Here is a 24,393-nt window from a genome sequence, read left to right as displayed (position 1 = left end):
ATGCCTTTTGCAAACTCCCTCATGGAATCCTTCCTGAACTCCTATAAGCATACTCAGGGAGGGGAGAATGCATAGGTGGCAGATGATTCTCTGTTATGCCTATCAAGAGAAAAAGAGTATACTTTCTCCAGAAAAAAAAAAAAACAAAAACCAAAAACCAAACAGCCTGTTCTACAAGGTGCTATCATGGACATAACGGTGTATTTTCAACAGCATTGCAGGGACTCCAAGGAAATATCCCCCACAAAACAATTTCAGCACAGGTGGCTGGGACACAACTACTCAGTGTAATAGAAGAGTTTTGTCATGGCACAGAGGATCAAGGAGTAGCCACTCCCAAGACAGAAGGTCCCAGGGCTCTGAGCACAGTAGCTTGGAGCACAGTTGGTGCCAGGGTGGCCAGCAGGGCAAAGCAGTTCTACAGTTTAAAGAAGCAAAGAATATGGTATGATGGAAACCACTCCTGGCATTGCAAAAAGTTAAGTATCATCTCATTTAAACAAATATCACTGTCAATAAGATGGAAGCCTGATGACCCTTTTGTCCATCTGAAAGTTTCAGGTAGCAACATCTGTACATCATTTCTTGATAGCTGCTCCTTCCAGCAGGAGATGCCTGTGGAGAAGCCATGCTAACATGAGAGATCAAACTTCCAGGTAGAATTTGAGTATTCTGCAGCGCTAAGCAAGAAAGTAAATAGAAAGGGTGCAGTCCTCATCTTTCTCGGTATTGGAGGATGTTGCCTTACTGTCCCATGAAAGAAGGGTTCCAGACCATCTTCTGCTTTTTGAGATGTACTGACAGAACAGACTCCAAACAAAAGTTTTTCTCCAAAGCCAAGTGATAACTGAGTTTGCATATTATTACCCACAAGAGAAAGTCTCAGATGCTGCAAAGCAGGCTCCTAGCATGACTTTTGTAGCCTGTGCATGGAAGAAAGGAAAAAGAGGGCCACTATACAAACTTCATACTGACCACCTCAGATACTATACTCTGGTTCTAGCAAAGTGCAAAAGTAAGGCATCTTCTTACCTGAACTCTGTCTTGCTATCATAGATGATGGTGAAACTAGTCACAAAATTATGTGCCTGCTCGTATCTTAATTCCCATGGAAGATATGCATGTAGAGGAGGGAGAGGCCCCAAGTCCTGTTTGATGCTACTCTCCATACCTCTCATGTGAGAAACCGTAGCCCCAGATATGACCCTGCGTGAAAGCTATACGTGCAGAGGGCAACACCAGGACAGCGACAGGGCAGTGACATGGGTTCCAACTCTAAGGACAAACTTCAAAGGACAGAGCATACCGTGCGGGAAAGAACCTCAGAGGAAATGAAGAATCCTCCACTGGAGACACCAGCAGGATTACAGACAGGTTCCCCTGACAGAAAACCCACCTCTCCAAGAGAAGCAGACGGGGAATTCTTCCTGTTGAGATTTTCATCTGGAAAGAAGTCCTGCCGGGCTCGACGGCCCATCTTTAGCACCTGTAGTGCAGGGGGAGAGGTGAAGGAGCAGAGGGCACACCGTTACTGACAAAAGCTGCTTCCGAGCAGGGGGGGAAACTTGCAGTTACGCTATGCCCTGCAGTGAGACGCGTTCCCCTAAAGCGTGCAAAAGCATTAGCAGCCGCAGGTGTTAATCCCGCGGCCGGTGCGCGGCTCACGCTCCTCCACCTCCCCCGCGGGCGGCTCAGCCCTTCCCGCCCGCCGGCACGGCGTCCCACGGAAGCCTTAACCCCGCGGCCGTACCCACGGAGAGCCCGCGCAGGCTCCACCTCCCGGCCTCCGCCGCCCCTCCGGGGGTTGGGGGCTCCCGACCCCGGCCCCGAGGCCGCCCCGACCGCGCTCTTCCCGCCCGCCTACGAACGGGCCGCGGGGAAAAGGCCCCGGAGGCCCCGCGCAGAGAGACGTGGCCGCGGCCCCGGCGCTCGCGCCCCGCGACCGGTAACGGCCGCAGCTCGCGCACGCGGCAGGACGGCCTCGCCGCGACCCGGGCCCCGCTCACCCCGGCGACACCCCCCCGCCGCGGCGCCGCCGCCCGCTCCGCCTCAGCCTCCATCCGCCGCCGCCGCCGCCGGTGCTTCCGGCGGACAGCCCGCCCCCCCCCCGGCCGCGGCAACCGCCGCCCGCCGGGGCCGCGCCGCTGTCCCACCGCGACACGGCCCGTCGCCCGTGGGGCCCCCGCCCGGGCCCTCCGGGGCAGCCGGCAGGCCGCGCACCTCACAAAGCCTGGCTCAAGGCGGGCTGGGTGTCCCTGCTAGACAGCCGGCAACGCATTGCAACGCCGGGTCCCCCTGCGAGCCACAGAAACAGCCTGTTAGCAATCTTAAAATCTTGGCCCGGCTAACGGCCGGCAGCGGTGCTGCGATTTCCCAGCACCATACGTCATGCAAGTACTCTTTTATCAGTTTTCAATTTCACATGCAGCGGGGGCAGGTTGAAAGCAGCCTGCCGCTCTGCCTTCTCCAGCTCTTTACTGTATACGCTTTTTAAATTCCCTCTCAAGCAGATAATCCCAGCCTTGCAGATCTGTCTCCCCACAGAGGGCTTTGCCAAGTCTCCCGATCGCTTCTGATGCTCTTCCCAATTCTCTCTAGCTCTCTAACGCCGCTTTCCAGACAGGGCGGCTGGTCCCCAGAGCGCTCGGTGGAGGCAGTCCCAAGGATCAAAGAATAAGCGCGGCAATCATTACACACATGCCTCTCTTGTGCAGAGATTTCCACTGAGCGGCATAAAACCACCCCTGCTCCCTTTCTTGGCTGGACAGATGTATAGATTAATTGTAAATAGATCTGGTTTTAGCTCCACGTGTTAAATAAACACTCAGTTCTCCAGTGCTTTGTTCATTTGCCTGTATTTTTTCTGGTATCTCCGACATTCCTCACAATCTTTGCCCATCCTTATTAGCCTAAATAATCATCATCCATTTATTCTGCTGCTACAGTTAAGAATTGTACCACCACAAATTACAGTGTTAACACCTCGCCGTGATGAAAATTGACTGTGTAACCCTAGAGTTTTAATTTCTTCCAGGAATACCTTTTTCTAAAGGCACCAAATACCACTCTATACCTGCTTAGCTTTAGTAGAAGCTCATGGCCTGGCTGAGGAACTTTAAGAAGTCTAAATAAATTGTGTCAAATAATTATCCTTTTTTCCATTCCTTGCTGACATTTTCAAGTAGTTGTGCTGTGACTGTGATGATCTAGGGATTAAGTGAAATAAGGTTTGTGGGCAGAGGTAATAACTTTTTATTAGACCAACTGATATAGCTGGAAAAAAACATACAAGAAGTGTGTCTGTGCCTGAAAGCTTGTCTGTTTTTTCCAGCTATATCGATTGGTCTAATAAAAGATATTATCTCCCTTTACAAACCTTGACATGTTCAACAAATTCAGTAAGTGAGATGTGATTTTCCTTTTTGAAGCCAGGCTGGTTAGGCTCTGTGAAATCATGATCTCCCAGGTACTTTGTTCTTCTCTTTTAATTACAGATTTGAGTAATCATGAGGTATAGAGGACAGTTTTCCCCCAGCCCCATGCTTCATCACTGGGGCCACAGGAATACGGCCCTGCGTTTCCCACTTCCCATCCGCTCCCCCGAAGAGCCGCCGCACCAGCACAGCTACACAGATACCAGCAGATGGAGGGGACTGTAGCCCCTGGGTTGCAGTAACTGCTGCAGAATGTCCGAGTCCAAGCATACATTTACAGCCAACCTTCCTGGTCAGAAAAAGAGCTTCCTAAGAGGTGTGTGATTGCATCCAGAGCAACGCCTGCGCGTCCCTGGGGCAAGAATGCTTGTGTAGGAGAGCACTGCGGGCTGTGGCCCCAAACAGGTAGCTTGGCTGGGGTGTTCCTGCCGGAGGCAGGGCAGGAACAGTACAGGGTGCCACCCTGGATGGACAGATCACGAAGCAGCAGGAGCTGTGGGTTCACTCATCTGGAACTGACCCCCCCCAAGCCCCTCCTCACATTTCTCCTGGGTCCCCATCCCAGACACCCCCCCACTAGCACATCCCGCCTCCCCCCAAGGCACACTGTGCTGCTTGCTGCCCACCCCAGTGACAGGAGCCTCAGGCCAATTGAAGGAGGGTGGAGTCCACATGCAGGAAAGAAAACATTTAAGCACTTGGGGAATTGAGCCTTTCTCAGAACTTTGACTTCTGACTTCGGAGAATCTTAATGAGAGAGAAGAGCAGACATGCAGAAAGAATGAAACCTAAAATCTGTCCTGCCTTGAGTCCCTCTGGATTCCTCCGCTTATCAGGATGGGGATTTTCACCCACCCTGACACATTTTTGCCTGCTTGGGGAGGGCAACAGAGAAGAAAGAGCTTTCATCCCTCATTTGACAGTGTGGCTAAAATGGATCTCGCTCGCTTTAAACATTGAGGTCACCTTTTCTGAACAGCTTAATTCTCCTACGCTCTACTGGTGACGCTGCAGGCAGCATTTGATCCCGGGCCTAGAGCAGCCTCACTCAACCGAGAAGGAGACACAGCTAACAGGACAAATGTCTGGTACTGCTGTGGCTGTCTAAAGCCATTTTCTGTGCTTGCTTCCTGTCCAGTTCAGGACCATAGTGCCAGGGCTTCTCTTCCCCAGTGTACGGTTTCAGGTGTATTCTCAGGTCTCAGTCTGCTTTACTTGTTCAGTTTTGCCCTCACTATAAATCATGCTGCTGCCACCCCCTCTCATCTGAACAGCGAATAAGAACTATGTAAGCATTCCTTTCACAGACAAGTTCTCACACCTAAGCATGGACTCCCTCCATCTGGTTTCAACCCAAACCCGATCACGCAGGATAGGACTAACAGAGTCCCCCACCAGCACTGTTTGCTGTTGATTACTCCTTGACTGGTCCTATGAATAGAGCTTGTGTCTGGTCCTCCTCCTACCCCATAGAAAGCCGTGAGAGTCTGGGAAAGCAATCACACTTGAGCATTCCCACATGCTTCTGGTCCTAGACCACCTTTAGAGGGAGGGCACACACATGTAGTCAAAGCTACAGCTATGGTGGAAAGCCCACACGGTAGCACTGCTGCGGGAGAGAACAACGACCACCTTATTCAGAGCGGCCAAAGGTTTTGTTAGGCAGCTCTCTGTCAGCAGTAGGATTTATGGGACGCAAGGCAATTCCAGTAGCAACCAGTGACACAGTGCTGCGCCTTTCTTCCTCACCCAGTCCTCATATCAGGTCACCAGCTACACTCCTGATTTCGATAGGGGCTGAATCTTCCACTGGGAAGCAAAGCGCTCAACAAAGACTGCTGCCGTAGCCTGTTCCACACTAGCAGCACACTGGCAGCTCCAACCACTAGAGTTTGATTTTTCTGCAATTTTTTTCTCCATGCACCTCAAAGTATTTACCCCATCTCTAAGGTTTTTTTGGAGGAGGGAAACAACTGCAAATATTCTGTTATTTGTGTGGGTTCCAGGACAAAACCTCCTAACAATTGCAAAGCTTCAAATGAGAAGTTCCTCCCTCTGGCAGGTGGAAGGGGCTCTGATAAGCAGAAAAGGCTCACGCATTTGCCTGTCTTGATCTCCGTGAGCAGAGACGCTGTTCGGGTTACATCAGCCCCAGCTCAGGCTGTCGAACCCCAGCCAAGGTTGCCAAGTGTGAAATATTTCCTACGATACTCACACATTCAGTAGCCCTGTTGGGCTCTCCCTCAGCCCAGCTGGATTCCAGTGTATCCAAGATGCACAACCTGTTAGCAATGGCTGCTCACAGCCACCAGCAGCAGTTCCAGCACACATCAGACCACGAGGCTTCCCCCCCTCTTCTCAATCCAGAGAGCAACACCCAGAGCGGAAAGCGAGTAGCCCAATCCTGGAACCGGCACCACACCTACATCCTTCTTCTCTGCTATTATTCCTGAGCAGTCAGTCCCCATTGTCAACTCGTAACTGAAGAATCTGCTCTCAGCCACTAACAATATAAGCTTACATTTTGTACTATTGCGTTTCATCCCATTTCTACTGCCTCAGCCATCAAAATTGCCCACCCTCCTCCTATAGGATATTGCAGTCCTCCCCCGTATTGACAAAGCCTCCCAGCTTTGGATAAGCAGCCAATTTCATTAGCACATCCATTTCAGCGTGCCAAGATCGTTAATGAAAACTCGGCCCAGGACCAGCCACTGGAGAACTCTTCTAGTAAGCTCTTATAATTCCTGTATTTATCTCCATCTTAACTAATAACCCACCATGCGGCACTGTAGCAAATGGATTACTAAAGTCCAAAGCAATCAGTTCTACCGCATTTAGTGTGACCTCCAATCCAGCGCAGGGTAAGAGAGGTCCCAGAGCAGAAAAGCATCCAGAATCCACTTCAGAAGTGCCTGGGGAGCTCTAGAAACGTCCATCTCAATCTACATAAAAATACTCCATGGCTAGTTAACAGCAGCACTCAGACTTTGCACCTTACTCCAAGTTGTGATTCGCCTGACATCATCTTAGAGCCACTAGATCTTGTTACATCTTTGTCTGCTCCATCAAGGAACTCAAATTCCTCTTCCACAAGCAAAACACACACAAACTGAGCAGCTCACCCTTCGGTCTCCTCAGAGCCACAAGGAACACACGGGCTCACCAGGTGTCCAGCAGCCCCCGCTGTCCCATGGATTTTCTCTGAACCTCTTCCACAGCCCGTTTCTTCGGCGAGCCACCGGCTTCTGGGCTGGCAGCGCTCTCCCAGCCCCGGCCCCATGAACATGCGGACGAGGGAAGGCTCCCCGCGGCCGTGCCGCTGTTCCCAGCCGCAGACGGGCCGTGCTGCCGCCCCACAGCAGCCCCTGGGGCCGCACATCCCTGGGGCCCAACTCTTCCAGAGCACGAAGCCCCCCTGGACTTGCTTCCACGGAGGGCTCTGCCCTGCTCCCGCCTCGCCCGCAGCCCCGCCGCCGCCGCCCCTGCCGCATTGTCCCGACGGCACAGCCAGGCCAGGGGCCTTTTCGGCGGAGCGTTTTGGCGCTGCGAGATGCTGCGCTGGGTCAGGAAGGCACGAAGCCGCCATCTCGCACAGGCCCCGGCCACGGGCCGTGAGGGGCACAACCGGGGCCGGTGTTTTGTCTCCTGTGCGTGGCCCCGGCCCCCCTCGAGGGCAGCAGGTGCCCAAAGCAGCCCCTTCCCCTCGGCGAGGGCTGCCGTGGCGGGGGGGATTCCTCCGCGCTCCAGCGGCCGCCCGCCTTCAGGGCCGCAAGGCCTCCCGCTGCCCGGCCGCCACCTTCCCCCCGGCCCCCGGGGCCTCGCCGCGGCCCGCCGCAGCCCCTTGCCCGCAGCGCGGCGCCCGGTCCCGCCGGCCGCCCGGCCCCTCCCTCCCTCGGAAAGAAACCACATCAGGAAACTATTCGGGGTATTTTTAGCCGCTTTTAATGCGATTTCGCAGCTGGAAACGGGAGGGGCCTCCCCGCGCCGCCCGCCAGCGCGCGGCGGACCACCGCGAAGGGCCCGGCCGCCGCCGCCGCCGCCGCCGCCCCGCGCCCGCCGCGGCCCCGGCGGCGCCAGCAGGGGGCGCCCGCCCGCCGCCCGCCGCGGCGGCCACGTCGGAGGGCGCGAGCGGGGCCGCCCCGCCGCGGAGGGGCCCGGCCCGCGGGGCGCGAGGGGCCCGGCGCCGGCGGCCGCGCGGGGGGCGGCGGCGGGGCCCGGCGGGAGGGGGCCGGGGGGGCCGGTAGCTGCGCGGCTGCTGAAGCCATTAGTGGGGTGCTGCGGGTGAAGGCCGGGCTTGGAGCTCCCTCCCCCGCCCGAGCCCCGTCCCGGGGACGTCATGGGAGGGAGGTATAAAATTTCAGCGGCGCGGCCGAGGGAGAGGCAGTGTGCGCGGGAGGGGCGGCGCGGTGCGGCGCGGTGCGGTGCGCGGGGGTCAGCGGGCGGCCCGGCGGCGCTGCTCACCGGCTGGGCGGGGAGCGCCGCGGCGCCGCGCTCCCGGCCGCCGGGGTTCGGGCACCGGGCGATGTAGGGGCGCGGGGCGCGGCGGGGGCATGAATGGTGCAGCGAGAGGGGCGGGCGCGGCGCTCCCCCGCGGCGGCGGGGCGGCGCGGGCCGCTGACACGTGCGGCGGCGCGGCGCGGCGGGGCGCCCCCGGCTCCGCGGGACGCGGGGCGGCGCATGGGGAAGGAGCCCGGCGCGGCGAGGCGCGGCGCCTGCCGCTTCTCCTTGCGGAGCGCTGCCAGCTCTTCCTGGAAGTCGTGAGTCGCGCACGGCGCAGTGAGTTCATGCACCTCCTCGCCAAGCCTCAGCCTGCGGGATCTGGGGAGGCTGCCGCCAGCGCACCGCCCGGGCCCCCGCGCCCGCTCGCCGCCGCCCGGGGGGCTCGCCCGGGGGCCCCCGCCGCCGCCCCCTCGCACATGAAGATGTACGTGCAAAGGGCTCTGGTGCTGCTCTCCCTGCTGAGCTTCGCCACCGTGAGCCTCTCGCTGTCCTCCTGCACCACCTTGGACCTGGACCACATCAAGAAGAAGAGGGTGGAAGCCATCCGGGGGCAGATCCTGAGCAAGCTGCGGCTCACCAGTCCCCCGGAGACAGTGGGGCCGGCCCATGTGCCCTACCAGATCCTGGCGCTCTATAACAGCACCCGGGAGCTGCTGGAGGAGATGGAGGAGGAGAAGGAGGAGAGCTGCTCTCAGGACAACACCGAGTCCGAATACTATGCCAAAGAGATCCATAAATTTGACATGATCCAGGGCCTCCCCGAGCACAGTAAGTGCTGGGCTCCCCCCGCGCCGGCCGAGGTGCCGCGCCCGCGGGGCAGGCTGCCCGGGACCCCGGGCGCGGAGGAGGGGCGGCCGGCCGGGGCCGAGGGGCGCCGGGTCCCCGCCGGCGGGGCCGCTCTCCCGGCGGGACGGGAGCGCGGAGGCGGAGGGGGGGGGGGGGGGGGGGGTTGGGGGGGGTGCGGGGGCGCGTCTCCGCCTGCCTGCGCACTCGGGCGCGGAGGCGAGCGGGGCCGGGGGGGCGCACGGCGCTGTCCCGGGGCCGGGGCGGGGAGAGCCGCGGGGCGGCGAGTGCTCGGAGCACCGGCGGGGCTGCGCTGGGCTGGGCGGCCCCGCCGCAGGTGGAGGAGGTGGGCGCTGGCGGGGACCGGGAGGGGGTTCGGCCCAGGCCCCGGGCGGGAGCAGCGAGCCCAGCCCGGGTCTGCATCCCCGACATCTGGGGGAAGGCGTGAGGTGAGGAGGCAGCGTGGGGCTCGGGGTGAGCGCTGAGCACTGGGCTGGGAGAAGGCGGCGGGGTCGTGTTTGGGTGACGAGCGGGTGGAGGGAGACCTCCCTGCCGAAGCTCCGGCGCCTGCCGCAGGGATACGGGCACCGTGTTTGGGGCGTGCAGCCCCTGCGCTGGCTGCAGGGAAGGTGGAGAGGCACTTGCCGAAGAGGCTGCTGCGCGGAGGGCGCTGGCGAGGGTGTTCCTCGGCTAGAGCGAGGGGTCAGAGGGCGAGTAGAAGATAAGGGGGATGCTGAGCAGGTGCAAAGCAGACAGATCTGCGAAGGGGACCCCCGAGGGACTGTGGGCATTGGAGGAAACGTGACAGATGTTGAGCAGGTGCAGAGCAGATGATGAGCAGGCCCAGATGTGGACACTAAACAGATTCAGGTGCAGAAGCTGAGCAGATGCAGATGCCAAAGACAAGAGACTGAGCAGACATGAACCCCAAGCAGCTTGCAGATGCTGAGCACATGGAGGCACAAGCAATCCTTTTGGTCTGTGCCTAGGATTCTTTAGGACTGGAAGATGTCGGTGGGCATGCAGTCATACCACCATTCAGGGTGTCCTCCTGTGGAGTCTTGGGGACACTATTTGAATGCCAGCAGTTCTGGGGAGGAGCTGTGACTTGGTGCAGGCAGCCTCAGAATGCAGTCATTTTGCCAGGTTTGTGTTAATCTTGACATATGATGAGCTGGAATAAGAGCTACAGTGTGGTAATGCAACAAATTTCACTTAATCTCTGGCAGACTGCACTCCATATGGTTATATGATTAGCTCTTAGCTCAGGAGACACTAAGACTCGAGGAACAGAAAGTGCACAGGGTATAGCAGCTTACCCGTATTGCAACGTTTTTGACCTACTGAAGTGTCGTTCATGAAATTCTAAATATATACGGGGAAACCAAGTGTCTGTGCAAAATAGTACGGCCACGCTATGAACCGGTGTGTTTTGGGGAAGGAAACTGGGAAAGCACAACAGCGGGAAATGGAAGTCAGAGGAGTGGATTTGGATCAAATAGAGGCAAAAGAGGAATGAAGACATGTGGTGCATGAGAAGGAACAGTGAGGAGGGACTATGGGTTGGGGAAAATCCTTGTGGAAATTAATGAACCTGTCCCACAGTCCCATAGGACACTGGGGCAAGGTGCTGAGCAGTCGGGTCAAAAGACCAAGCAGGGATGAAATTGAATTGCTGGGAGTGGGCAGCGTAGATACCGCCACCCAGAGAAAGAGGAAACTTTGGAATTGGGTCACGCCGTGAGAGCCCAGCTCCAGACAGGCTGCGGTGTCAAGAGACATGCTCCTTTTAAAACCTGGGGAGTTTCATCGCTTACACCATGGCTGAATTTGGCCCCGTGTCTTCAGGAGTGGCTGATGTTCAACTTTCCCATGACTCTGTCACGGTGCCAGGTGGTGATCTCAGAGCCCGCTCTGAGCCAAAGCCAGTCTCCTCTGGGGGGGAAGGGGAGGACTGCTCCATTGAGGGAACTGTGAGGATGATACAGACAAGTCTGAAATGTGTGTGCACGCACACACACACGCACAAGGACTGTTCTAGCTCCAAACTATTAGTCAAGCAGCTTGTTGGCTCAGAGAACTCATTCTTCTCAAAGACTTAAGGCCCAAAAGTGAGGAGAGCTGAGGAGCAAAAATAGCAGCGGGGAGAGCCCCATCCTTCTAGGAAGGAAGGATATTCAGGACCAGGTTCCCCATCCCTACTGTGAGCTGTTTGATGACTCACAGAATGGTCTTTCTTCTCTGCCTCTTAGGCATGTTGCCTGAATTGTAAGGGACTTGCTCTCCGAGAATAACTTGCTCTTGACCAGCCATTCACTTCAGGGATCTCCTAAAACTCATGGGGGCGTTCAGGCCCCCTTAACCCTCAACTTGGTTAGATTCAAGCTCAGAGACCATCTGCAGTAGTCCTGCAAATGGCTTTGCTTACCTTCCTGAGGAAAAACAGATGCCATTTTCCAAGCCAGCTTGAGAGACAAGGCAATTAAAGCCATGGGTCATCGGGGCCAAGCATCTCTTCCCTCCAAACCTGCCATCAGCAGAGTTACAGAAGGATCAATTTTTTCTCCAAAGTTAGGGAGCTTTGGCATGAAACACCTTGAAGTACCAGTGGTACAACACAGAGTGAGGCAATACCTGCTCCCAGACAGCCTGCCCTTCCTCGACATCAAACTCTAACCACATAGCCATCAGCCTTCTCGGGGCTTGCCAGAAACAGCAGCTGTATGGGCTCAGCAGCACATGAAGAACCTGCACCTTGCTGAGAGCAGTGGTAGGAAGAGGGAAGCTCCCAAAAGAACCTGCTTCGTGTATCACACTGCCCACGCTAAGAGGCTGCTGGTCTTACCATTTATGCAGTCAACAGCTCTGGGCTCCCTGGGGTCCGCAGTAATATCCGAGACCGATCGTGAGGTTATGTCCTGTCATGTCAGACATAGCCTGGCATGGGCGCCCAGGGTGTCACAGATTACCTGTCTCCAGGCTTGGTTACAGCTACTGTGTTGTGGACTGGAAGAGCTTTCAGGAATATCGCCTCCAGGCTTTGTTCCGTGCCAGCAGGTGGACGCATCTGGATTCCAGTGTGATTAACACACCCTGAGCTGGGACTGGACCAAGTTCCCTGAAAACTCACCTCGCCTCCTTTGCCTGTGACCCCTTACAAAAAGTACTTTGGCCCAAAGCAGTCAGCTTCCTGAGAGGGAGGTCTGTATCCTGGACACCCTGCCATGAGAACCAGGCTCCAACCTCACAGTGTTCAGAGCGAAACAACGCAGCTCCATCTCTCCATCGTAGAGGGCTTGTTCCCAGGGTACAAAGGGAACATGATCACTTCTTAAGGAAGAAAAGAGAGGTATTACTATTTCCACTAGGGAGGTCTCCCAAGACACCAGCACTCTGCTGGTGAAGTAAGTAGGTAGAAGGCAGTATGAGGACAGCAGGCAAAACACACTGGCTACAGTAATCTCTTACACCACGGCTGCCTAGCTTAGCCAAAAATCTTAAAGGGATGATAAATGAGAAATTATTTTGTCTCTCGTCTGCACTGTGCTGTAGGACCAGATCTGCAGCCTCTAAATAGATTGTCAGATAAAGCACTACTATTGGGAACAGATACTGGGCTAGACTAACCACTGGAAGGTATTTCTAGGTAGGTATTTCTGATGGTTACTGGGACACCCCTCGTGGACAGGCAGTCAGGTCTGAAATGGAAGGGCAGGCTGTTAACAGCACTATTAATAGGGCTAAGAGTGCAAAACAGCTTAAGGGGGTATTAAAACACAGTGCCTGCCTAGGTCTAGGACACAGAGCAATTATCAGAGTTAGACTTCAGCTAGGAAGATGCCCTTGGGCATTTAATGAGATCAGAGCTTGGGCTTTCTGCGCTACTTTTCTGCAGCATAAAACCTAGAACTGGTCACAGAGGTGGAGTCCCCACAGTGGGTGTCTTCCTGGGGCTTGATGTACTCTCTGCACTGCAGGGTTGTTGGGCTGAGCATACTAGCCCATGGTCTGGTCTGGGATTATTGAACATCCATCTCTTCCATAGCAGCCAGAGACTTCCCTGTATGGGAAAGCTGTTCCATTCCATAGTACAAATGACAAAACCCCCTCCAATTAAAGCCCAATGTGAGCCTCTGGTCATTAGCTTATTGAGTAAAACTCCAGCACCCTAAGAACACATCCTTGTAAACTGGCAGGCTCCTGCTTGCTGAATCTGAGTGTAGCACAAAAGGAAGACCTTCACCTTCATGGATATGACTCTGGAAGTGCATCAGTGTTGCTCAAAGCAGGATTTGGCATGGGAGGTGAACCTCTGCACTCAGGCGCTGTTTCACCCTAGCCCATCTTCAGAAGGTGTTTCCCTAGGGAGACAGGGGTGGTGATGTGGAGAGGGACTGACTTCAGGAATCTGACTTGAAGGTTGCTGCAACTAAGGCTTCCAGCCTGTTTGTCACAGGCTGGAACTGTGGCTGGGACCTGGTGATAGTTTTTCTGTTTCTGTTTAAAAACAAGTATCAGCTGACACGAGAGCCCCGTGCTGCATTGGACAACAGAGGTCATATGAGAGGCTCTGTAGGGCTGCAAACAAAGCTGCATGTGGGCATAGAGCAGGAGCTGCTGTCTTGCCTGCAGGAAGCCTTAATCATGCTAGAGCCTTGAAGGCTGACAGAGGTCAATAGGAGAGGAACAATAGCAACGACAAAGACTTTTCCATGGGACCAAAATGGTCCATTGAAGAGAGACTTGTTTTTTTTTTTTTTCTTGAGGACTCAGCTTTGGACCTTGTAGCTTTTACTTGCTGTCTTTCGGGGCACCTGTAAAATGGATTTTTCTGCTCAGCAGGCACACATCAAGGCAGAGAATTGCTGTGTTATTTCCTGCCCATCTGTCTGATCCCCGCAGGCCTCTCAGCACTATTACTCTGTCCTTGAAGATCTCTCTATCTAGTACTATTCATGAATTCCTTCTCCAGGTCATGAGTGAGAACCCAGTTCTTTCAGTACACACTGAACAGTTACTGCCCCCAAAAGTCTTCCACACCTCATGCTTTGTGGACATTTGGCTGGCCTTCATTCTAGGAGACAATATCAAGGGTTTGTAAAACTAAGATTCAATGGCAATGGGATCATCTACTGTGTGGCTTTATGTCTCCAGCATGAGCAGGGTCACACCGTCACTGCTACTGGGAATTGGCTCCACTGGCTGCAAATGAGGTTGCCCCATTGCCTTGGCTGGGGGTGTAATTTTGGGTGCAGCAGACTCATGAGCATTAGCAACATTTGATGAGCAGAGTTAGAAGAGATAATATTGAAAATACTGTCGTTGATCTGTACTGATTCTCTGGCTTGTAGCGTTTTAATAATGGTGGCAGTAGTGGGAAGATTTTGCAAAATGTTGCCATGTAGACCAAATTTGAGCGAATTCTTCCTGTGTTATATTTAGCCAGATAGCCATGCTTCACAGGTGGCAAGATGTTTGAATGACAGGCCTCTGCTGGAAAGCTCTTTCTCAAACTATTTATTTGAGATCCTGCTCCTCTGACCCGTTGTTCTCAGTCTTTCCATCTTTCTTTCTCCTAGATGAGTTGGGCATTTGTCCAAAAGGTGTCACCTCCAATGTGTTCCGCTTTAATGTGTCCTCGGCAGAGAAGAACAGCACCAACTTGTTCCGGGCTGAGTTTCGGGTGCTGCGCGTGCCCAACCCGAGCTCCAAACGCAGTGAGCAGCGCATTGAGCTCTTTCAGGTGAGTATTCTTCTCACCTTCCCCTGTGCCTGAGCTCAGAATAGCTTGGCTCCTTAATCATTGCCACAACTGATATGTGCAGGGCTACGGAAGAAAACGAGAGAAATCCCATGCTATACCCCAGGCTTCTTCCAGCATATGCAGTGATACAGTCACCTTTCTCTCCTTTTACAGTGTGCTGCTGTCCTTTCCCCACTCGGGCTGGCTGGCTGTTCTGGCCACCCTGGCATGGTGCCCACTGCAGCTCTTTGCTGCACTGAGAAGAAGGTTGGAAGCGGAGCAGCCCTGACCCTTCTGTCACATCTGCATGCCTAGGTCCTTTGGCAGTTTTGTTCCTTTGATTGTCGCAGTACAGTTGGTGCTAATCCAACGGGTGGAGCTCTCCGTCTTGTCACTGATTTACTGGAAAACTAATGCTTGCTTTCAGCGTTCCCTTCAGCAGCAGCTCCTCAGGGGCACAATTAATGGCAGCATTAAATCAGGAACTTATCTGGAGTTTGCTTTGCACTCATGGTCTCCCCTAGTAGAGTAAGGTCTGGTTCAGGTTTGGAAGTAGTGGCCTTAGGCTGGGCTGGACCACCCGGCTAATGATACAGTTTAACATCCAGGCAGCACATTCCCACAGGCTGGTGTCTGTCCACTTTGCAGTAAGAGTGCAGCTAAAATTGCCCTGTGGCTGGTAGCTCTTGAGGGCTTCCTGGAATTCCGCTTGAAAGGTCAGAGCAATTCACCACCAGATGACACAACTGACAAGGAGGCAATCCCAGAGCTTCTTCACAGGTTCAGTGCTCCATGGAATGAACCTGGGGCCCTGCAGGAAGGAACACCTTGCACAGGCTGTGGCTGTTTGTCTGGAAGTGGGAAGAGATGTCAGAGCAGGGGGAGAGGTCTCCGAACCCGACCAGCCTTGGTGTGTTTTGATTGAAGTTGAGGAGTGTAGGACACATGAAAATGCCACAGCGTAGGGCTCAATAAGCTTGCTGGGCAAGGGACCTGTGGCAAGATGCTTTATTGCCCACTGCTGGTTCTACTCTGAAATCCAGACCCATACGCCACAGGTTTATACAGAAACAAACCCACCCACCTATTAGATAACTGCTGTGTGCTTCTGCGTCTGGATATGTGCCCCAAAACAAGGATGAATTGGGAGAGGTGGGCTGCTTAGGACACAGAAATAAGCATTGTGTAGATCTCTGGAGTTCAGGTTGGTTGGGAAGCATGTCCTCACCTGTGCCAAGGTATTCCTGGTGTCTCACTTGCTGGGACCAACCTTCTGAATTAGTTTTTCGCAAGCTGTGGAATAAAAAAGACCCAAGGCCATCCCTTCCTTACATGTGGCACTGGCTGATTCTCTCTACCGCTCCTTCTGACGCAGATCCTTCGGCCGGATGAGCACATCGCAAAGCAGCGCTACCTCAGTGGCAGGAATGTGCAGACACGGGGCTCCCCTGAGTGGCTGTCCTTCGATGTCACCGAGACTGTGCGTGAGTGGCTTCTGCACAGAGGTAGGGGTCTTGGCTGGAGCGGGTGTCAAGGCATCCATAGAAATGTGGATCAGTGTTGACAGGAGTCTCTCTCTGCTCCCCTCCTTGCAGGAGCTTGGCTCACATAGAGGACAGCTTCTTTCAGTCTGAGAACAAGCCTTTCCCCAGAGAGCTACCTCAGTGTGTGACGTCTGCTAGATTCCTAGCTCTGTCCTGGAGTCCCCACTGTGTAGCTCTGTGGGCTGAGTCAGAGTGAGGATTAGGATTCATCCTCGGAAGGAGGAAACTGTTTTCACTGAGAGATGCTGGAGCTTCTTTTGGTTCTTCGATTCCAAGCCCAGAGGGGACCCTTCTGCTTGTCTAAACTATAATCTGTACTACACAGAAAATGGGAATTGGTCTGGTTTAATTTTCATGTGGACTAGAGCAAATCTAGGAGGGAAAAAAAAACAGCAAGGGTCCTGGTTTCTTTAGCTGTTTACAGCTTGTCAGGTATAAAGGTGAGGAAATACCAGAGGCTGACACACCTAGACAGATGGAGGCTTTAGCACTGCAGAGAACATACCTCTGCCACCACTGGGCAGCCCAGCAGATAGTTATGGGGCAGCTCCCAGCAAGAACACTGACTCCATTCACAGCTGGAGCATAGGCACCATGACTCACAGCTGGATTGGCCTCACAGATAGAAGCTGGGTGCCACTGAAAACTGGAATGCAGGTACTGGCAAGCAGCTGCTCCCTGGAAGGGTAAGCTGTGAGCTTGTAGGCTCCTCCTTTTTCAAGCAATCTAATTTGTGTCCTGATGGCTGGAGTTCAGCGCTGGAACTGCAGCGAGCTCTGGGCCGGCCCACTAGCTGACAAGACATCACAGACGATACAGTACTTAGGAAAAAAGGTGCTAGGCACCTTGTCAATGCCCTGGAGAGCCAGATGTTTTAATTCATAACACAACATAAAAAAGGAGCTTTCCTAAGAGTCTTATGTTCCCTTAACCAGGCCCACACAGCATAACTGGTCCAGGAAGTTATTATGAAAATAGACTTGCCTCTGGAGAGTCTGTGTGACTTAGACTGCTAGCAGTTCAACAGAACAGGAGGTTGCAGCTGCTGAAAAAAACGCTTCCAGTGAAATTACTTGTCCATATCCTGCTCGCTCATTTTCAGATCTCTCCTTCAGACATTAACCAGAAGCCAGAGAGTAGACAGGTACTGAGGATGGCAAAACTGATGTAACACAGACACCACAAGCCAGCTCTTCAAAATATTTGTTTTCCAGTGGAGTTCCCTGAAGCTCACAAATGCTTTTGGATGCTGAATAGCCTAAAAAACGTAACCAGGAGAGCCCTTCTCACCTGCCCAGGAAGCTCCTTTTAGCTAGAGCAAGGCTTCTGGCACAGGTGAAGCTGCGCGATTCAGCTTCCCATTCTCCTTTCCAAGGCAGCTTCTCTTCCCCAACTCTGATGGCATCCCTGACTTTGAGATCAACCCACAGTCTGGGAGATGCCACAGTACGCATCCTCAGTGAAAATTCCCCACACCAGGAGCTGTCCCAGCTGAGGAAGACCGTTTCTCACAGAGTCATCTTCTTTGCAGAGTCCAACCTTGGCCTGGAAATTAGCATACACTGTCCATGCCATACTTTTCAGCCCAACGGGGACATCTTGGAGAATTTGCACGAGGTCTTGGAGATCAAGTTCAAAGGTGATAAAGAGCTGGGTTAAGGGAGGCTGTTGGGGAGGGGGAGGCCTGGAGTATCTAAAGAAAAAAGAAGGTCTTGCTTTGTGTATTTGACCATTTTACATTGCATAACATTTGTCTTAAAGCATACACATCTGGGTTTGCATGTTGATTATATGAGTATATCCACTTTGTACATAGGTTAGAAATGGAAGAAAGCAAGCGAAGGCTGTGTGCATTTGCACAAGAAAGGAATAATTTTGTATTTCAGTGTCTCTCTGGGAAGTTCAGCTTGATGCCTTCTCAGATTTCCACAGAGGCTCTGCTTTCCAGTTAGGGTGACTGAAACACAAGGAAGTCAGGCATCCTGTGTGAGGTGGCCCAGAGAGTCAGTGGCTTGGCTGGCCTAAGAACCAGGAACCTCCTGGCTTGCAGCCCTGGGCTGCAGCCACTGGTCCCCACAGGCTCCATTTCTGAGGCTGTTCTGCAGAGTGCCAATGATCTGACATCTTCTTTAAACCATTCATCTTCCTGCCTGTCCTGGGACCGAAGCCAGGAGTGAGTGGGATGGATTAATGGCCCCACCAGCAGTTTGCAAATGGTAAAACAGGTGGCCTGTAAGCCTCTACTTCAGGCCTGCAGCAGTCAGATTCGCCAGGAGTAAAGGGAACCCTGGGGCCAGTAAGTCCTGGAGTAAGTGGACATGGTGCCTGAACCCCTTTCACCCTGGTTCCAGGGCAGGCACGAGACTGTTAAACGCACTGAAAAGTCTTGTTGTAGCCTCTGCTTCCACACCGATTTCTTCTTTGTGGATCCTGTTTCCCTCTGAAGGCATTGACAGTGAGGATGACTACGGCCGTGGGGATTTGGGGCGCCTGAAGAAGCAGAAAGACTTGCATAATCCCCACCTCATCTTGATGATGTTGCCCCCGCATCGGCTGGAGAGCCCGGCATTGGGAGGGCAGAGAAAGAAACGGGCCCTGGATACCAACTACTGTTTCCGGTAAGTGAGAATCCTGCCTGGAGCGAGCAGGTCCCATGCCTGAGGTGGGCCAGCCTGGCAGGACTCCACGCCACCGGGAAAGGCAGAGCCCTCCAAGCGGGTTGTGGGTCACCGTGGGGCCACAGGAAGGGCACAGCTCAGCCAGCTGCTCCTTGTGTCCAAGAAGGGGATGCTGGCCGGCTCAGCAGAGTCACCCTGTGCCGCTGGCCGAGCCGCCGGCGAGATGGGAGACCTGCAGGCAGCTTCCTGGAGCACAGCCTGGGCAGGGACCCGCAGCAGCCCCCTGCTAGCTCCAGGTGCCTGTGGGCGAGCGGGGTGCTGCCTCCCTGGGCCAGTGGGCCGGCTGCCTGCGCTTGGCGCGGGCAACCACCACGTCCCACCGGGCACTGCTGCTACTAGTCCTCCGGCTCAGGAGGCTGCATCACACAGTCACATACAAGGCCCTTCTTTAGATTCGTTATGTTTTGATACTGTGTTTCAGGAACCTGGAGGAGAACTGCTGTGTGCGTCCTCTGTACATCGACTTCCGACAGGACCTTGGCTGGAAATGGGTCCATGAGCCTAAGGGCTACTTTGCTAACTTTTGTTCGGGCCCTTGCCCGTACCTCCGCAGCGCAGACACCACTCACAGCACGGTACATCTCGTATATTATCCTATCAGGGCTTGTGGCTGTGACTCCCCCTTCCTCCCGAGGTCTGATCATATCTGGTTTCTTCAAAGCACCAAAAGCCATTAAAAACTGTCCAAGGAAACTGCAGAGAATAGTCTAGGTGGTTCAGCAGGGAAAATGCGCTTCCTTTGGAGTCAATACTGAGTCCATGCTTCCAGCCAAATGTTGAGGAGGAAGATGCTGCTGTCTCTTGGATAAGATGTGAAACAACAGGACTGATGGTTTTAGGGTACTTATTTGGTAATAGCCAGAGTATTAACTGAATTGTTCACATCAAATGTCAGCCCTGCTGGTTATCTTCTGCTTAAATTTCTCCTGCAGTTTGAACTAGACAGAGGATTTTTCTATGCTCTGTGCCAACTTGTCATGCAAAACTGTTGCGCCATGGCATGCAGCTGCCATCTGCTACCAGAGGGGCAGCTGTACCCCAAGAGAGAAGGGAAATCCTTGTCCATGTCCAGAAATGAACACAGCCATGCAGTAAGCTCTTCTTTCTGCACAGGCATCCTTTCCAGCTGTATAAATCCTGACTGACCTATGGCAGGGAGGAACCTACCAGGCAGTGAGATTCATGAGTAAAAACTGACAGAAGGCAAACGTCTTTAGGTAACATGCATAAACTCTGTTTAACATGAGTAGACTAGTAGACTAAGCAGTCTTGGGGAAAAATACTACCTGAGCCTGGCTACTGTCTAGAGCGGAAGAAAATAAATGCAATAAAAAAGCACAGGCACAGGAGAAGTACCAAGGAGAGAAGACAGACTAAGGAACAGGCAGTCCTTTGCTGAAGCAAGAAAAGCCAGAGGAAAATCATGTGTCTGCCCACAGAAGAGAAGAGGTGGCAGTCCTGACAATGCAATAGCTCACTAGCAACTTAGCTTCAGGTTTCACTAAAAAAAGTTACTGGAAGAAGCAGATTTGGCTGAAGAATAGGTAACTAGGCAAAGATGATACTGCAAAAAAGTTGCTGACCTTTTCTTCATAGCTTGAGAGTCTGCACAACAGCAAGGCTCGCTGAAGCTCAAGGACTAAGTGGGAACAGTCAATCTGTGGGAATGAACAGATGCTGGGCATTAAGCACAAGACAAAGCAAGGGAATGAACAGCTTTGAAAGGGTAATGGGCATGTAGCTTTACCATCTGGTTGTCCTGAGAAGCTCTAGTAGATAACTGGACTGAATCAGCATGAGAGAAGGGAGATTTTACAATGGTTCCTAATGTTCTTTTCTTGAGCAAGAAAGGAAACGATCAAGCGTTAAGGTCAGCTGAGTGATCTAAGAAACCTTTAGAACGCTATAGCTGCTGACAGTTTGCCAGCACCACCTGGGCAAAACATGGTGAAAAGACTACTCACCAGTCTGTTTAACCTACTGTCTGTTGAGGAGAGCAGCCCCCGAGCACATGCTACCCCTGTGGTACAGCCAGGGGTACTTTGTTCAGCATCCCAGGGAGCTTCTACCAGAACAACTGCCATTACGTGGATCCGGATGATAGAACAGGATGTTTCCTTAGCACCTCATCCCCAAAGACTGACTGTAAAGTAGTTTAAAGACAATGTGCCAGACTCCATCGTTTATACCAGATAAGCACTAATGAGACCACAGTAGTGCAGGTGAGATCATGTTTTGGCCCCACAACTCAAGAAGTTGCTTACCGCTGAGAAGCAGCCACCTCTGGCAAGAAACGTGGCAACTGTTCTGTAGCGGTTACATGGCTGAAGTGTACAGTCATCTGTGGGCTGGGGCCAGCTGGGAGGAAGAATCCAGTGCGGTCCCACAGGACACCCTCCTGGCTCCAGCATTATAGTGTAATGACTTGGAGGATGGAACAGAGGGAGAAAGCATCAGACAGTTCAAAGCTGGGAGGGAATTGTGGATACTCGAGAGGACTGGCATCCATCCAGTGCTATCTAGAGATGTTGGTTGAAATAAGCAGCACTGGTGTTCTTTCTTCTGGTTTCCTTAATGGAACCCAAGACAACAGGGGGCTCCAGGCTGGTTACACCCAGTCTTGTTAAAAGCAAAAATTGTGACACTACCCACCATACCAAATTAGAGATGAAAGGAGACAACTACTTGCGCTCCTTCTACTGTCAGGCATCAGCCACAGAGCAAGGCTACTACAATTAAAAAAAAAAAAAGTCTTAAGAGTCAGGCCAGGGCAGGTGAGACCCTTCAGAAGCAGGCCATGATCAGGAAGTGACAGGGGAATATTACTCACCTCAGGGAAATGCCCTCTGAGCAGCATAGTCCAGGCATCTAGAGACCTGTTGACTTTGCAGTCCTTTCCTGTCCTCAATCAACTTCAATGTATTCCTGACTTTGTCACCACATTTACCTTGTTTCTGCAGGTGCTGGGCTTATACAACACGCTGAACCCTGAGGCATCTGCTTCGCCCTGCTGTGTCCCCCAGGACCTGGAGCCACTCACTATCTTGTACTATGTCGGGAGGACCCCCAAAGTGGAGCAGCTCTCCAACATGGTGGTGAAATCCTGCAAGTGCAGCTGAGAGGCACCCTGGCCCGCCCAAAGCCAAGAGAGAAACTGTCAGCACCCACTCTCCTGCTCCTAGGCTAACACAAAAGTAACTGGGGGTCAGAGACTACGCATGCTGAGGGCCGAGTGCCAAACCCTGTGGCTTAGGGTCTGGCAGCCCTTGGGGATCTCTTCTGGAACATTTCTTGGTCTTGTTGGCAGTGTCATGTTCCTTCTGGGAGTTACTTTAGTGACACAAAGGCCACACTCTCAAAAATGGCTGGACAGTTGGTGTGGAAGAGAAGGATAGGGTGGAAGAACTGCTCTGTATTTGAATGCTGGGTGGTTGAGCTGGGAAAGCGAGAGAATGAGAAAGAGCAGGTGAAAGGGGGGAATGGAAATGGGGAGATGTTTTCTATTCTAGCTTTAGCTATCTTAGGACCTCAGCCTTCCCCACTGGCCTGAAGAATTAAAGGTTTCCCCTGTATGAGGAGACCCTGAAAGTTTCCTTAGAGAAAGAAAATGCATCAAGAAGGGAAGCTGCTGAGAGAAGAAATGCTCAGAGATACACTTTTGGTTTTTTTGTTCCTCAGAGCTGTGATCCAGGAGTCCTGCAACTGAAACTGTCTGCCAGACCTGTAAGTTCAGTTGGCAGATCCTGGCTGTTGGTTTCTAATGCAAGCCGCAAGGCTCCCAGCCAGCCTGCTGAGGGTGGGCAAATACAAGGAAAGAGGGTGCTGAGTCAATTTTCAGAGGGACTGATGTCTCCATTCAGCTCTTTTCCGTTCCTGGAGTTTGTGGGAGATGGTTTCTGGGTCAGGGCAGGAGCAATATCTGTGGGCCCATTCATTTGTGAGCTGATACGCCCTGAGGACCTCTTGTCTGTTGTGGTTTGTGAGATGCTTTGGGGTGTTCTGCACAATGACCTGAACATGGCCCAGGCCTCATCTGGCAAGACTTAAAAAATAGTAATCTCAAAACCGTGTAAAAAATAAATATTTCGGGGGGGAGATGCTCTTTTTTTCACAAGCAAGTTGTTTGTTGGAGGGTTAGATGGTTTGCTGTTTTTAATTTGCTACTGCTGTGGCACACTCATTCAGTTGAAAACTTTTCCCTTTTCCACAATGTCTCTTCAACAAACAGCCAGAATTCGAGCCAGCCAGAGAGCCCCAGAATGGAAATTCCTTGGTACCCTCAAACTGTGCCTAGTGTATATGTGACCCATCCCGGCCTAGTCCTTCAGACATGTACATCACCTCTGGCTTTTGACAGATTCATATAAAGTGCCCCTCAAATCTAAAATACTTCCAACAATACTGTTTAAATAACCAGGGCAGTGCTGTTGCCACAGCTGACAAATGTCCTATATCCATTTAAATATATATGGTCTGCCAGTACAGAATTGTACACACACGTAAATAACACATCCCTCCTCCTGATTTACCATGAACATTGCAGATGCTCATAAAAAATTCACAGATGTTGCCCAGGCAAGAAATCAATGTACTCTTTTAAAAGTATGGGCTTTTTCAGCCATAGATACTCCCAAAGGTAAAAATCTCCAGTGCTTGCATGCCACATGAGACTCGGAGGCTGCCTCTCTGACTCCAAACCACAACTACTTAAAGTTCTAGAGAACAGAGGTTCCTTCCTGTCCCCTCCCAATTCCCGGTCCCCAGCAACCGAGTGTAAAATAACACCTAGCTGGTTAATTGCTTGTGGCCATGGCTCTCCATGGTCAGTTCAGAATTCAGCTCTTTCATCAAGCCCTTCACAGTAGTGGCTGCTTCCATATACCTCGTGTGAGGCTGCCATAACATGTAATCTCAGACATCTTAATAAACTGTAAACAACCTGTCCTGCACAATCACCAGCTGGCTAGAGAATAGCCAGGGTGGGTCAGTGGAGGGAACCTGCCAACCTGTGTGACACTTTGGCTGGGGCACACATGCTCGGATAGAGGCACTCTCCAACACTCAGCTTTATCCCTTTCATCTCTCTGGGGCTCCCTGACCTCTCATCGGTGTGATGATGAAAGGTGCAGCTCTGCTTGGGCCTGCAGCACTACTGCGTTACTGTGCCCTGTGCAGCTGGCCGTGCCCATGCTTCCGCCCCCGCCTGCCCAAGCAGGGAGCAAATAAATGTATTATGACTACACTACCATGCTGATAGGCCAGAAATTTAGTGGCTGCAATGGGGGGTGGGGGGGAAATCCAGATGCCAATTGGTTCAGGAATTCTCTCTAATCTTTTAGCAGCAGCCCCTAGGGAGGTTTTAGTTTACAAGCTGCAGTCTGTTCTTTGGTCATTGTTCCTCCTGAGCCCTGGGCTGGCTCTGCTGCCCATCCAATTGAAGGGCTTCGTCGCTAGTAAAGGGGAAAAAAAAAAAAAAACACCAAACAAACCAAAAAACACCAAGGAGGGGGAGCTGCAAAGAGCTGAGCTAGAACACTTGCACAGCTCACAGCCCTACGTGGCACTTTGAGCACATCAGAACCACCCACAGATTAACCCTGGCAAGCCCCCTGAGGTGGGTCTCTTTTACTAGTCCTTGTTCATTGCTGCTCCTCAGTGGCAGGGAAGGGTGGCAGAAGGACCAAGCCATTTGTCTCCTTGGAAAGACG

At 52.9% G+C, this 24,393-nt stretch overlaps 2 protein-coding genes across 5 annotated transcripts in view; one reads left to right on the top strand and one right to left on the bottom strand.

Annotated features, from left to right (window-relative positions):
• The window catches only part of IFT43 (intraflagellar transport 43), a 45,518-nt gene extending 43,015 nt beyond the window's left edge, over window positions 1-2,503 (bottom strand). The window contains exons 1-2 of one of the 4 annotated variants that reach the window (XM_033008651.2): window positions 2,221-2,503; window positions 1,397-1,486 (exon numbers count right to left, since the gene is read on the bottom strand). In XM_033008651.2, coding sequence (XP_032864542.1) covers window positions 1,397-1,477 — 81 coding nt within the window. In that variant the 5' untranslated portion in view covers window positions 1,478-1,486; window positions 2,221-2,503. The other 3 variants (XM_042791224.1, XM_042791223.1, XM_042791225.1) reach the window with 3 other exon arrangements.
• A 5,552-nt stretch (window positions 2,504-8,055) lies between these two features.
• On the top strand, window positions 8,056-22,799 carry TGFB3 (transforming growth factor beta 3). Its single transcript, XM_033008597.2, has 7 exons — window positions 8,056-8,705; window positions 14,300-14,463; window positions 15,839-15,968; window positions 17,539-17,646; window positions 18,454-18,625; window positions 19,107-19,260; window positions 21,646-22,799. Exons 1-7 carry the CDS (start codon window positions 8,222-8,224, stop codon window positions 21,802-21,804), a joined length of 1,371 nt encoding a protein of 456 aa, XP_032864488.2. The 5' UTR covers window positions 8,056-8,221; the 3' UTR covers window positions 21,805-22,799.
• The last annotated feature ends 1,594 nt before the right edge of the window (window positions 22,800-24,393 follow it).

The sequence above is a fragment of the Tyto alba genome, unplaced genomic scaffold, assembly GCF_018691265.1.
Source record: "Tyto alba isolate M040663 unplaced genomic scaffold, T.alba_DEE_v4.0 Super-Scaffold_18, whole genome shotgun sequence".
In the NCBI taxonomy this organism is placed as follows: domain Eukaryota; kingdom Metazoa; phylum Chordata; class Aves; order Strigiformes; family Tytonidae; genus Tyto; species Tyto alba.
Note: the sequence above shows the minus strand (reverse complement) of the source record. Positions and strands in the feature narration are given on the sequence as shown.